Source organism: Eleutherodactylus coqui, chromosome 9 (genome assembly GCF_035609145.1).
Source record: "Eleutherodactylus coqui strain aEleCoq1 chromosome 9, aEleCoq1.hap1, whole genome shotgun sequence".
Lineage (NCBI taxonomy): Eukaryota > Metazoa > Chordata > Amphibia > Anura > Eleutherodactylidae > Eleutherodactylus > Eleutherodactylus coqui.
Window position 1 is genome coordinate 69,335,564 of NC_089845.1, and position 13,991 is coordinate 69,349,554.

Consider the following 13,991-nt stretch of genomic DNA (forward strand, 5'->3'; position numbering starts at 1 on the left):
TGGGCTGCCATTGCAACCGGACATCATACACTGGTGTCCGGGCCTGCCTTGGCATGTGATCACTATTGTGAACAATAACATCATAGTGATCAGAGCTTTTATGGTTCAAATCCCCTACAGCGACATAAATGTAAGAAGGGGAAAAAAAATGGCTTGCACATAATCCCATTTGAAAATCCGACATATTTGGTACCATCACATTTGCAATAACCTGTATAATAAATTGAACACGCTATTTATCCTGCACAGCAAAAAAACATAACCCCCCTCCCCTTTTCCCAACAAAGAGGCAAAATGCTTATCTTCTTAATTTTGCCTCCCCCCCAAAAATAAGTGATCTAAAAAACTGTATGTACCCCAAAAAGGTACCAATAAAAACTACAGCTCATCACATAAAAAAACAAGCCCTCAGAGCTCCATCCATGGGAAAATAAAAAATTATGATACTTTGATACTTTGAATGTAGCAATGTAAAAAATATTGGTTCCGCCCCCTCTCATTGCAAACAGCGGCAAGGGGCAGGGAGGAGAAGAGAAGGTGGAGGGCGTTTAGCAGTCACACTGCTAAACTCCCTCCCTTCTCCGGCAGCTAGCATAGGCTCCCATAGGAGCTTCCAGTCGGCCGCTTTTACGCCGCAAAAATTCACCCCTGTGCACTGATGCATTGAAAGCCAATGCATCAGAGGGGCAGCGTATATCGGGCCGGCTGTGAAAACCCAACCGATATACACCCGTGTGAATAAGCCCTGAAAGCCTCTTTCACACAGGATAACTGGAGTACTTCAGTTAATAAAAGGTGTGTGCATCTTAAACTAGGCGTACTTCGCTCCAGGGTAGTTTTTTTTATTAGACTGGCAAATAAAACACCATTGTAAGTAACTTTCCCCTATATATTTCTAGATTTTGACTAGACTGTCACGTTTTGCTGGATAGTTCTTATATATATGTATATTCCTATTTCTTCTGTCATAGTTTGGTAGTGTAGAGGTACAGTTGTTTAGTGTAATATTTATTTTATATATATATTTTTTTTTCTTTATGTGTCTTTTTAAAGGCCATTGATACGACCACTCCCAAGCCAACAGATGTTTGAGCACGTACAAAAACGTCATCGTGTTCTCTTCGTGTATGTTGGTGTTGAATCAACCTTGAAGGTGAGGCATAGTATATTCCAGTATTGTAAGGCCGCCTACAGCCGGGCGGAAATTCTGCGGCGGAATTTCCACCACTGGAAGCTGCCATAGGATTGCGTTAACAAACACAATCCTAGGCAGACGGCCGCGATTTGGCCGTGCGAAATCTCGCGCGGCAAACAAATCACGGCATGCTCTATTTTTCCGCGAGCCCCGCACAGATACTTCACTCACCGGCCGCCGGCCCCGCTCTGCGCATGCGCCAGCTGCCCGGCAGCCGGCACATAAAAGAGCCGGGGCCGCGAGAGCAGACGCTCGGGTTGGGTCCCGCTGCGATAATTCTCGCAGCTGGATCCGACCCGGCCGTCGGCAGGCGGCCTAAGACAGCTAAAAGTGTTTGGGAAATCCATGTTAAGAAAAAAAACAAAATAAAAAAGCACAACTAATTGTGGAAACTGCACAGGTTCCAGAAATCATCCAAAGAAAAAAATTCTGACCTTTATTTTTTCCTTCAAATCTTTGATTCTTTATAACCCTGAAGAAGCCGCTCGTGTAGGGAAACATGTCCAGGGGGGCTGTACTTTCGGTTTTAATTTAGGAAGCAGTTGTAGGAAGCAATGTATAAGCAAGTTTAGATGGGAGCACAGTCTGCAGTGATGCCCACTGCCTAAACGTGTTCATTTTTGGCAATTTATCTATTACAATCAATGCAATGAAGAGGAATTGATTTATGAATTTAAAAATATTTATTTTTCTTGGTGTTTCATATCTGACAGTCTTTTTGGAGGTTAAAAATACTGCTGTTGTATTTTAATATGTCTCCATCTTTAGCAGATTGCATCATCCCACTAAAATCTCTTTAACCCCTTATTGAGCAATTTTTTTTTTTTGTTTTTCCATTTTCAAAATCACATAAGTTTATTCTATGGGTCAATACGATTACTACGATGCCAAACTTATATAGTTTTTTTTTTTTTTTTGCAGTACTACGTGTATTTTTTGCCACCATCTTCTGCGTGCAATAGCTTTTTTTTATTTTTCAGTCGACATAGTTGTGCTAAGGGCTAATTTTTTGTGGGACCTCCTGTAGTTTGCATTGGTACCAGCTTTGAATACATACGACTTTTTGATCGGTTTCTATTGCATTTTTTCTTGGAGACATGGTGACCAAAAAAGCACATTTTTGGCATTCTTTATTTTTATTCTTTTCTGACGGCGTTCATCGTACTCGGTAAATCATGTATCACTTTGATAGGTCTGACTTTTACGGATGCAGCGATACCAGATATGTATTTTGTTTTATTATTTAGATTCTTTTATTATAGATATGGCAAAAAGAAAAAGCGGAGGGGAATAAAAACTTGCGATGCTTTGATCGTTCCATAGCATTACATTATACGGCCATCGGGCAGGCAGTCTATCAAGCCACTCCACGGGTAGGGCTTGATAGGCATTCTGCCATGACAGCCTTGGGGCCTTTCAGAAAGCCCCCGGCTGCCATGACACCCACACGGCTCCCTGCGATCTCATCGCGGGAGGTTGTACAGGACCTCTGAACATCATTTGGGGGATTTAAATGCTGCTGTGAGAATTAACAGCGGCATTTAAAGGGTTAACAGCTCAGGTAAGCCGTGGGGCTTATCGGAGCTGTTGCCGGCAAGTGTCAGCTGTAAGAAACTGGTAGCCGCAATGTATGGCGAGAGATTACAGTGCAATCTCTCTTCATACATAGCCCGCCAATACAGGCCGTCAAAAGGCGTATCGGCAGTCACTAAAGGGTTAAGATAAATTTCACAAGACTTGCTGAGTCTACTGTTTAACCTTTTAACACAAAAGGATGTCCATGTACTACCATTCGCAGGATGTAGTTCCTACATGATACTGTATGTGTACATTATTGGTAATGGTGTGGGCACAACAGCTGTGCCTGCGTGATTGGGAAGAGGATTGTGGTTGTGATTGACAGCCAAACTCCTACATAAACACCTGAGATTTGAGAAAACTGTGATCTGATCTTTAACCCCCCAAAGTGCCATGATCAGTGCTGATTGCAGTGCAGAAAAAATGGTAATCATTTCCTTTGCTTTGTCCCTGTTGGTGACCTTACGAAGTAAAACAGCATACCTAAGATGTAATGTCATCGAGATATATGAAAGGCATTGTTTATAAAGTTAGTACAGAGGAGGAGCAGAAGTATTACATATAAGTGTTATGTAAAGCAAACCTAAATGAGAGTGCGAGGTGAGCGAGTGTGCGTACTGTATTCTTAACCCCTTGAGTGGTACGCCCGGAAATTTTCCGGGACGAGCTCCACTGCTCATAGCAACATAGCCCGGAAGATTTCCGGGCTATGTATCACTATGGGAGCTGCAGAGCACAATGCCACAAGCTGTGACAGTGTGCTCTGCCTGCACAGACCCACACAGAGCAGTGCAAGGGCTTTGATAAACCAGCAGAAGATATTGCCGACATTTCGGCAATGTCCTGCTTTGTTTACAAGTTGCCATAGAGACCATCGGCTTGTCAGAAGCAAGCCGATGGTCTCTGTGGCAGGGAGAGCTTGGTGCTTGGCTGTCAGAGGACAGCTAGGTACTAGCTCTTACAGCAGAGATCAGAGAAAACCTCCGATCTCTGCTGTGTTAACCCTTTACATGCTGCAGTCTATGTGACTGCAGCATGTAAAGGGTTGTCACTGCAGCATGTAAAGGGCTGTCAGCATCGGACCCCCGGAATGTGATCAGGGGTCCTGATGGGTCCCTGTGGAAGTCCCCTAAAGGGACAAAAAAAAAAAATTAAAAAAAAATTAAAAAAAAAAAAGTAAAAAAATTATTAGAAAAATAAAAAAAAGACTTGTCTCCCTTTACTTTGTAAAAAATCAAAAATACAAATCACACATGTGGTATCCGTGTGCGTCGTAATGACCCAGAGAAGGAAGTTAATACATTATTTAACCCCTTAATGACATGGCCCCTTTTTTTCTTTTTTCCCCATTTCTTTTTTTCCTCCCCCCTGTTTAAAAAATCACAACTTGTCCCGCAAAAAACAAGCCCTTATATGGCCATGTCAATGGAAAAATGAAAAAGTTATGGCTCTTGAGACGCAACTGCAAAATTAGTTGAAATTCAATGATTAGACCATTTTAAAAAACCTGCCCTGGTGGGCACGACAGGGTGGTAGGAAACCTGCCACTCAAGGGGTTAAGTGTGTGACTTGGGATTAGTGACTTTGTATTCAAGGACATTGGAAGAGTCCCTTGTATTTAATTACTATTCCCTTATAGAATTTGCTCCATGATTGACAATGCCATCTAATGTACATCTTATGCATATTGCTGTACGAAATGTGTACAGATTGGCTTGACAAAGGCTCCTGGCATAGGAGCTGAAACATTGCACCTTCTTCTGTTGTGTGTGGAGGAATAAAGGAATTCTGTTTTACATCACTTTTGCTGACTGACATCCATTTATACCCTGGCTGTACGAAATGTGAGCACGTTGTGCATTTAGAAGCATAAATCCAGGATCTAAATGCGCAGCTTGCAACACTGAGATCCATTGGCAACATGGAAAGGAGTTTGCTGCTCGCTGAGCAGACACTCATGGAGCAGATGTGGGGGTGGATGGTAGTTTGGGAGAGCAGGATGAGCTGGCAGCTAGCTGGGTGATACTCAGAAGCAGTGGTAGAGGGAAGAGATCCAGGGAGGCTGGTCCTGAACTGGCACAACCCAGGACTGGCAATCAGGATTGTCGAATGGTGTGTTGCCTTCCTGGCGCTCAAGGTCAACACATTGCAGATGAGGCTGACATGTTACTGGGAGGAGCTGGTGAGAACCCAGTGGTCATGGTACACATTGGTACCAATGACCAAGTTAGAGGTAGGTGGAAAGTCCTTAAAAACTATTTCAAGGAACTAGGATGTAAGCTTAGGGCAAGGACCTACAAAATAATATTTTCTAAAATATAACCTGCGCCACACCGGAAAGGAAGTGGGAGATTATGGAGGTAAATAATTGGCTCAAGAGTTGGTGTGGGAAGGAGTGGTTTGGGTTCCTGGAGAACTGGTCCGACTTTGCTGTTGGCTACAGGTTCTACCATATGGATGGGCTACATTTCCATGGTGAGGGTGCTATGCTGGGTGAGAAGATGGCTAGAAGGTTGGATAAATGTTTGAGAAGGTACTGGGGGGAGAGCAACCAGGGAGATAGAGGGGAGGACTGTGTAGATAGTGACCGGTGACTAAGTAATGGAAATGGGGTGGAGCGATGGGAAGGGTTAGTATAGTTACAATTGACAAAACAGTTAATAGCGGTACATTTAAAACAATACAGAAAACCAACCTTATAAACTGTATAGCGACTAATGATGAAGGTACAGTTTGGTTTCTTTATTTTATACACATTCTACTTGTGAATAGACTGATAAGAATGTTACATATATTACTGTTATGTACTGCATCTCTGTAACCTTGGTGAATACAACAAAATGAAAAAGTTCAGTTGTCTGAAAAATGTTTTTAATTTTCATATCAAGAATTTGGATAGTCTTTTCCTTGTTTAGCATCAATTGAAAATGTTTCTTTTCACAGGAAAAATTCATTGAAGTTGCGTCTGAACTTATTGTGTATACATACTTCTTTTCTGCTTCAGAAGAGGTCTTACCTGAGGTAACCGTTTACTTATGTGGTTTATCAAGAAAGAGCATTGACTAGTAATTCAAGAATGACAAAGTGGTGTTTAATGGGTTAGGGTGGCTTCACATAAGCGTGTTTTTGCGCTTACATAGGTGCGTACATAAGTGCGCACCCATGTACGTGCAAAAACACCCGTGAATGCAGGTCCGTGCATTGTTTTCAATGGAGCCCCGGCTGCTGCCGGCGGCTCCATTGAAAACAATGGTTTGCCGGCACTCCTGCATTGTTTTTCAGGGAAGGGCTTTACATATAAGACAGATGTGTTCTTCATCCCCGCGGGGGACACAGCAGCGGCAGACGGGTAAGTTTATTTTTTTACACTAAAATGTAAGGAAGGGCTTCCCTGAAAAACAATGCAGGGGTGCCGGCAGACCATTGTTTTCAATGGAGCCGCTGGCAGCAGCCACGGCTCCATTAAGAGCAATGCGTGCATTCACTATAGTGCACGCATGTCCTATTTTTGCAGGCACGCACCTGTAAAACACAGACATGTGCACACACGATAGGGAATGCATTGGGACTAATAGACGTGTGATTTTGTGTGTGCGTATGCACGCACAAAATACACGATCGTCTGAAGCCACCCTATTTCGGGATGTTTCTTTTTTCTATTGATAAGCCCCCACTTGGATTTCCACCAATCAGCTGATTCCTGGGCCCGCTGCCACTGCATTCCCTGCAGAAAACACTGACCATGGTGCAGCGACCTGTGTTGGTACTGCAGTGCAGCTCCCATTCAATTCAACCACAGGCTGCATGAATACAGGTCAACTGTGCCCATTTGGCTCACGTATATTTTACAGAAAAAAAACATTTTTAGCTTAGCACCGAGTCTTACGTCTAATATTCATGGGCCAAATTGGCATATCTGTCCTGGGTTCATGTTGCCTGTGGTTTGGGCAGCACAAACCTGGTGACAGGTTCACTTTTAAACCTGCTATATATTTGGATTGAAAAAATGGGCATAAACAGTCATAATGAGTCAAGTAGCCTACTGCTGCTTTAGCAGGACAAGGGTGGGGAGAAAGCAGCTCTTCGTTTTATTTGCATATTCCAATTAAGGTGTATCTGTCCAGCATACAGTATAAATTAATACAGTTTTGGGATCTCATTTGTTTGAAGTGAGTCAAAAATGAAACTTCTAGCACACTTTGATTGTACTTTTGTAAACCTTCACTCAGATGTTAAGGAGTTAAACTAAGCATTACTGTTTTGCGTGTCTCCTCTAAAGGAGATACTATAATACTTTAGGGAAATGATCCATATGCAGTTGCATAATAGAAGCTTATAAGGCTGTTAGTGCTGCTAAGTAATGTGTTGTCAGACAAGTTGTCTGCAGGGATATGTAACTAATCATTTAGATTAAAAGGGTTATCCAGGCAAGCAACAACTTTTGAAAGCAGGTCAGAGCTATTTTGAAAACCTAAAATAAACCATAGTCTCCTCTCCTGATTCCCCACTGCTCCCGTTCTGATGGTGCTCGGCCCCCTGCTGCAGTGAGCCAGTGATAATACTGAAATCTGAGTAGTTCAGCTTTTTAGACAGTACTGCATTAACCATATATTTCTGGTATAATTTCTTTTTAAGTATTTATTGTGGGATTTTTTGGGGCTATGATCCTAGATGTCACTGCATATTATTGATGCACTCTAAGGCTGGGTTCTCACAGGGCGGAATCCCAGGGGAAATCTCACGGTTTTGCCGCAGCGAAAAACCGCGAGATTTCCGCCGGGAAAGTGCAGCTCCAAAACCCGCGGTACTTAGCTGCAGGTTTTGGAGCGGCATGACTGCATGCTTTACTGTTGCTGCTGGCGCTCCCATAGGGAGGAGTGCGGCCGCAACAGGAAAGAAAATAGAAATGCTGCGGCCAGGGAATCCGCAGCGCCGGCTTTGCCTGACGGATTGGCCGTCCCGTGAGGACGAGATTTTTGACAAATCTCGTCCACGTGGCTGGCTAATCTCAGGATTAGCGGCCACAGGCGGATTTGCCACAGCGAAAATCCGCACGGAATTTCCGCCGCAAATCCGCCCTGTGTGAACCGAGCCTAAGACGCCAAGGACATGTGACTGCTGAAGCCAATCACTGGCTCACTTCAATCGGGGATTAGCTGCAGCGGTCACATATCTCTAGTGTCAGGACATCATCACTACTGTGGGGGGTAGAGAAGAGCTGTCAGGGGGGATTGGGCACCAGTGAAGCGAGAGCAGGAGAGATCGGAAAAAGGGAAAACGACGACTGCTATTGTGTTTTTCCAGCACTGTGACCTGCTTCAAAAAATGTGTTTGCTTGCATGGATAACCCTTTTTTAATGTCCTTGACTGTTTTAAAGTTAGTAGTGTTTACATATCGACTACTGAACCTTTTGTAGCTTGCAAGCCGCTTTGAATGATCACAAATGATGTTGAACAACACTGGATAGTGCTAGTGAAGAATCCTATTAAATATGTAACCTAATGATAGGACATTTACGCCACGTGCCACTATTGCACAGTTCTTTGTAGAGCTGCCATAGGGCCACATGCAGGGCACTCAAGAAGCCAAATGTGGCTTTTGGTTGGGTAACCCTGGGTTAGCCATTGTTTTGCAATCTGAGACGTTCAGCAGTTTGGACATGACTGCAAAAATCATATATTTCTTCCATAATGTAAACGGTGGTATTTGTATCCATATATATTTTAAGCTGTTGACTTTCAAACTCTTATGGAACAAAATTTCTGCACAAGTAAGAGGATATCCTGATGCTGGAGCTGCGACTGGATTACAAACTGTCATTATTTTATCTTTTTTTTCTTTTAGTACGTCACTCTGAATGAAGTCCCTGCTATCTTGGTGTTTAAAGACTCAACGTATTTTGTTTATGATGGTGAGATCTATATTTTGATATATTGTTTTTTGTTAGGCACTTAGCACTGCCTAAATATGCCTTTGTTAGGCATATTGAAGCATCGTCTTAAAGTGAGCCACCAAGTTTGTGCTTCTTGAACCCGGAACACAGTTGTCCATTCAGGCCATATATGCTTTATTCTGAAACACTACTAAATATTAGAAAAAGCTTACTTAGATAGTTGACTCTGAGCTTTGAAGCCAAAGAGGTGGGCTGCGTCAGGCTCTTTCCTTATATACAAGCATGGAGAGGAGTTGTCAGCCTTGATGACACGGGTAGAGAGCGCCCAACATGGCTTGCCCCTTCCACTCGAGAATTCAGAGTTAGAGATGAGCGAGCATACTCGGCCACGCCCCTTTTTCGCCCGAGCGCCGCGATTTTCGTGTACTTCCGTACTCGGGCGAAAAGATTCGGGGGGCGCCGTGGGTGAGTGGGGGTTGCAGCGGGGAGTGGGGGGGAGAGAGACAGGGCTCCCCGCTGCTACCCCCCGCTCCGCCACGCCTCCCCCCTGCCCCCCGGCGCCCCCCGAATCTTTTCACCCGTGTACGGAAGTACTCAAAAATCGCGGTGCTCGATCGAGTAATTACTCGAAACGAGTATATTCGCTCATCTCTATTCAGAGTCGAACTTCCAAGTATTTTTTCTGAAACACAGCAGTGTGCATGTGTGTCATGGGTTCATGCTGCCTGTGGTTCGGGCACCATGAACCTTACAGGATACCTTTTTAGATTCACATTTTATCAATTCGTTTTAGTTCATCTATTAAAATGCTTCTGGCATGTTATGTTCTGAGTGACAAGAGTAACTAAACTAACAAGCATTTCTTGTAGAAAACTATAGCTAGGGTTGGTAGAAGTACTGTTGGTTTTTAATGCTCATATCACAATGATTTTAGAGGGAACATGTCAGAACCTTTGAGCCCCATAAACGACGTTATGGGGTCCAAAGGTTAGGGAATGGGGATTTCGGTGAGCTGCTTTTTATACTCACTGGGTCCACTATTCCATTGGGCCCCTGAGAAATCGGCGTACACACAGCGCTGGAATGGTTGACCCGGTGAGTATAAAATGCAGTCCACATCCTCCCCATTCCCTCACCCATAGTTTATGGTGCTCTAAGGGGCTGACCTTTTCCCTTTAACAGTGTTTGCTATTTAGCAGTAAATGTTAGCTCGGGTCCTGGCATCTTTTAAATCTATGCAATCGCATTTTGTAAAGGGCTTTGCACTATATGCTTAACTTATTGACCGGCATTACCAGAGACTAAAAGGATTCTAGGAACAAGCCAGCAGGAATGCAATTATCAGCAACAGTGGTCTGTTCAGGCAATTTACATAAAGCTTTGGGGAGTTAGTTATTTTTAACCAAAAATGAGAAAGAATCCAAGAAGGGAGAAAGTGAAGAAACTTAAAAGAAAAATTATAAATAACTCTTTCGCTCCCAGGGTATTTTGCACCTCTGATAGCCAGGACACGTATAAATAAAACCTAAATTACAAAATAATGAAAATCATACTAAACCTTCTATACCCATATATTTTCTGAAAGTAGACGCCTAGCACATAGTCAGAATGCCATTCAGCACTTTATAGGTAACGAGCAGTACCTGGTTTCCTCCAGACATAACGCTTAAAGTTGAGGCCAGAAAGTTGCGACCAATGGTTTCTTGTTCACCTCTCTTATAAAGGCCTTTCTTCCCTAATTACTTAGTGTGGTGGTTCAGCTAGTTCTAGGTAGAGTCCTGGTTCTTCCAAACTTCTTCCTTTTAAGAATTATGGAGGCTACTGGGCTCTTGGGAACTTGCACTGCAGCAGAAATGTTATATAGTCGTCTCCAGAACTAGGCCTTCACACAATCCTTTCTCTGTGCTCTACAGGCATTTCTTTCCTCCTCATTACTTGATTTTGGCCCTGATATGCATTGTGAGCTTTGAAACCTTATATATGGACAGGAGTAAGCGTTTTAACCCCTTAACTCACATAGTATTTAACAGCATGTAAAGTAATGAGAGAGGTTCCGCAACGGGAGCTGGCGGTGACTGAGAGCCAGCTTCCCAAGCAGCAGCTGGGATCGGTAAGAACACTGATCCCTGCTGTTAACCTTTTACATGTGCGCTCTCTGTGACATCAGCCCTTCACTATATAATCGTGAAGGGTGGTGGGTTGCTATGGCAACTGGACGCCAGACAGGTGTGGCCAGACCTGCTCATGGCCTGTGATTGCTATTGTAAGTGATAATGCGTTTTTATAGCGATCATACCTTTTATGGTTCAAGCCCCCTGCGGGGACATAAAAAAATGAAGAAAAAAAAAGTTATGGGCCTTTGAATGCACTGATGCAAAAAAAATTAAGAAAAAAGAAAAACGTTTTTATTGTGCAAAAATGGAAAAAAAAACAAAACATAATTTTAGTATTGTCTAATTGTACCAGCCTGCAGAAAAAAAATTATCTTATCTATGCTGTATGATAAACGTCGTAAAAAGGTTGCAGAATTCATGTGGTTTTTTTTTCCTGCCCTCAAAAAAATCTAATTTTTTACAATACTTGATATATAGCCAAAAAATGCTACCAATAAAACTGCAGTTTGCCAAGCAAAAAAATAAGCCCTCATACGTCCATGTTGATGGAAAAATAAAAAAGTTATGGCTAGAGATGAGCGAGCATACTCGGTAAGGTGATATACTCGAGAGAGCATCGCCTTTTTAAAGTACCTGCTGGCTCGTCCCTGAAGATTCTGGGGGGGGCACGTGGGTCGGGGGCAGTGAGGGGGAGCGGGGAGGAGAGTGAGAGAGATCCCTCTCTCTCTCCCTCCCGATTCCTTCTGCAACCCTCAGCTCACCCCCGCGGCCCCCAGAATCTTCAGGGACGAGCCAGCAGGTACTCGAAAAAGGCGATGCTCTCTCGAGTATATCGCCTTATCAAGTATGCTCGCTCAACTCTAGTTATGGCTTTAAAAAGTGGAGATGAATAGCCTAAAAAAAATTGTCACGTCCTCGTGGCCAAAATAGGCCGTGTCCTTTTTAAGGGGTTAAAGTTACATCGAATCAAATATCTCAAATATGATCAACAGAAATGGGAGACCCCAGAGCTAAATTTCAGGTGTCATACCAAAAGTCTGAATAGTTTGTCAATGTAAAGTGTTAGTAATCTTTTGTGTTTCATTTAAAAAAATTAAAGTTTTCCGTTTGTCATTATGGGGTATTGCGTGCAGCATAATGGGGAAAAACGTATTTATTTATCTTACTTTACACAAGGCCACAACATGACAAAATGTAAAAAGAAAAATTGGCACTCCATCCATAGCAATACATTAAACCCTTTTTTTTTCATTCATTTTTTTAAATGGTTCAGTGTTTTTTATAATATATTTATATATTGTGGTCTTAAAAGTAACTTGTGCTTCCACAATTCCAGCCAGTATGATTATGTTAGTCACAATTACAGATAGTATACTCCCGGAACTCATCTTGCAGCTGTTCTTGGCTTTTGCAAAAATCCCTCTCTTCTTATTACTTCTTTGTAATGATTTTTGTAGGCCGAGTCTGTCTGTTCTGAAAATGAAACTTGTGCTCTGACTGAAACTCGTACATAATGACAGTTGCTGGGATTCATGTGTATGTAATGCCTTTCTCTAAAATACAATGAGGCATGGAATCCACGTCTTCCCTGTGTGCTTCTTTGATCAAAACATGCAGATGTTAGTCAGATAATCATGCGTAATTGTCAGCAGTTAACAGCGGCATCGTTATTTCAGCTGATGCCCATAGTTCCATACATAATCTCAATCCATGTGGAGAAGTAATAACTATGACTATTTTCTGGTTATGTATTTAATTTGGTGAAGGGATGCACTGCCCATGCTCGATAAAGGGGAAGGTGCCCCGGAATGTCACTGGCATGTGGTCATACTTCCTTCACTTCTGCCTCCTTTACGTATCCACATGGATGGAACTTGTGCATGAAACTATGGTCTTCAGCTAAAGTAAAGGCAGCATTGTTTTTTGCTGGGGATTGTACCGTTTTAAGGTTTTGATTTGAAGTAAAGTGAAAAAGAAAAAAGTGGATTATGTTCTAATTTGTGTTTTATGGAGTATTGAAGGAATGAGCGATGCTTGTTTGCATATGGATTTACCCTGACAATAACATATATTGCACATCTTTGCAGGGAGGCACATAAGTAGCCAAGGATGTATGAGATACGTCCTTGCTACTAACAGCTGTATCTCAGGCTGTACTGCAGATTGAACGTTGATCTTGGTCTTGATTTAAAGCTCCCATGCTGTGCTTTACTATTAAGTTAAAAAAATGTGGCCTCCATAAATTGACTGGAATACTATGGCTGTATTTAATGTATATGCTGTGAGCTTTTCCTGCAGTACATTTTACACGCAGGGCGCATGTACACAGAGTCTAAGATTCGAAAGTTGTGTTTTTAACTTTTTGATCGTAAAGTTCAATGATTGCCGCAACATCCTTGTGTTTAAATGCAACATTTTTGCTGAAACTTAGTGGAATCATCGAATCCTACACCAAGAGAAAGCGTGAAAGGTCAACTTCAGATCTCCCAAATTCTTTTTTTCTGTGGTGTAAACAGGCCCGCTATGGAAGATGTCACTAATTGGAGGGGATATAACTTCACCTTTATGTCGATTATCACTCTTAGTAAACTCGCATGTAGTCAGGGGTGAGTGCTGTGCATTTTCTTTGTGAGTTTGTGCACAGAAGATCCGTAGTGGATTTTAGTACCAGCCACGTGGGTGACATTTCAACAATTCTCATGCACTTCTCTTCATGGAAATGGACCTGCAGCGCAGATTTTTGAAATCCACAGCATGTTAGCGCCCGCTGCAAATTTTTAAGGCAGATTTTACTTCTTTTAATGTAGAGCGCTGACACATACGAATTGTGCTGTATATGCTCTGTGAATTTTTGCTGAAATCTGTAAGCACCTGCCCTAAATCAGGAGTCTCCAGGTGTTGGAAGATTACATTCCCAACATTATATGGAAACTGTGTGATTGTTCTCACTGAGAGAAACCAAGTAATAGTAGATATGATACTTTTAATGGCTAACAAAAATTCATGATGCTATAGCGAACCTTCTCATGGTTCTTCCTCAGGCATAATAGAATAGATCTGCTGCATTTAAGCCTGAGGAGGAACCCTGAGTAGGTTGGAAAGCTCACTATAACCTCATGTATTTTTATTAGCCATTAAAAGGTATCATATCTACAAGATTACTTGGTTTCTCTCAGTGAGAACAATCACACTTTTCTCTACTGGCTAACA

The 13,991-nt window shown here is 42.5% G+C and overlaps 1 protein-coding gene across 1 annotated transcript in view; it reads left to right on the plus strand.

The window, feature by feature from the left end:
• The window catches only part of TMX3 (thioredoxin related transmembrane protein 3), an 81,275-nt gene that overhangs the window by 49,824 nt on the left and 17,460 nt on the right, over positions 1-13,991 (plus strand). The window contains exons 7-9 of the mRNA XM_066579500.1: positions 1,054-1,153; positions 5,717-5,794; positions 8,619-8,685. Of these exons, the coding sequence (XP_066435597.1) occupies positions 1,054-1,153; positions 5,717-5,794; positions 8,619-8,685 (245 nt within the window). The remainder of the gene's footprint in view (positions 1-1,053; positions 1,154-5,716; positions 5,795-8,618; positions 8,686-13,991) is intronic.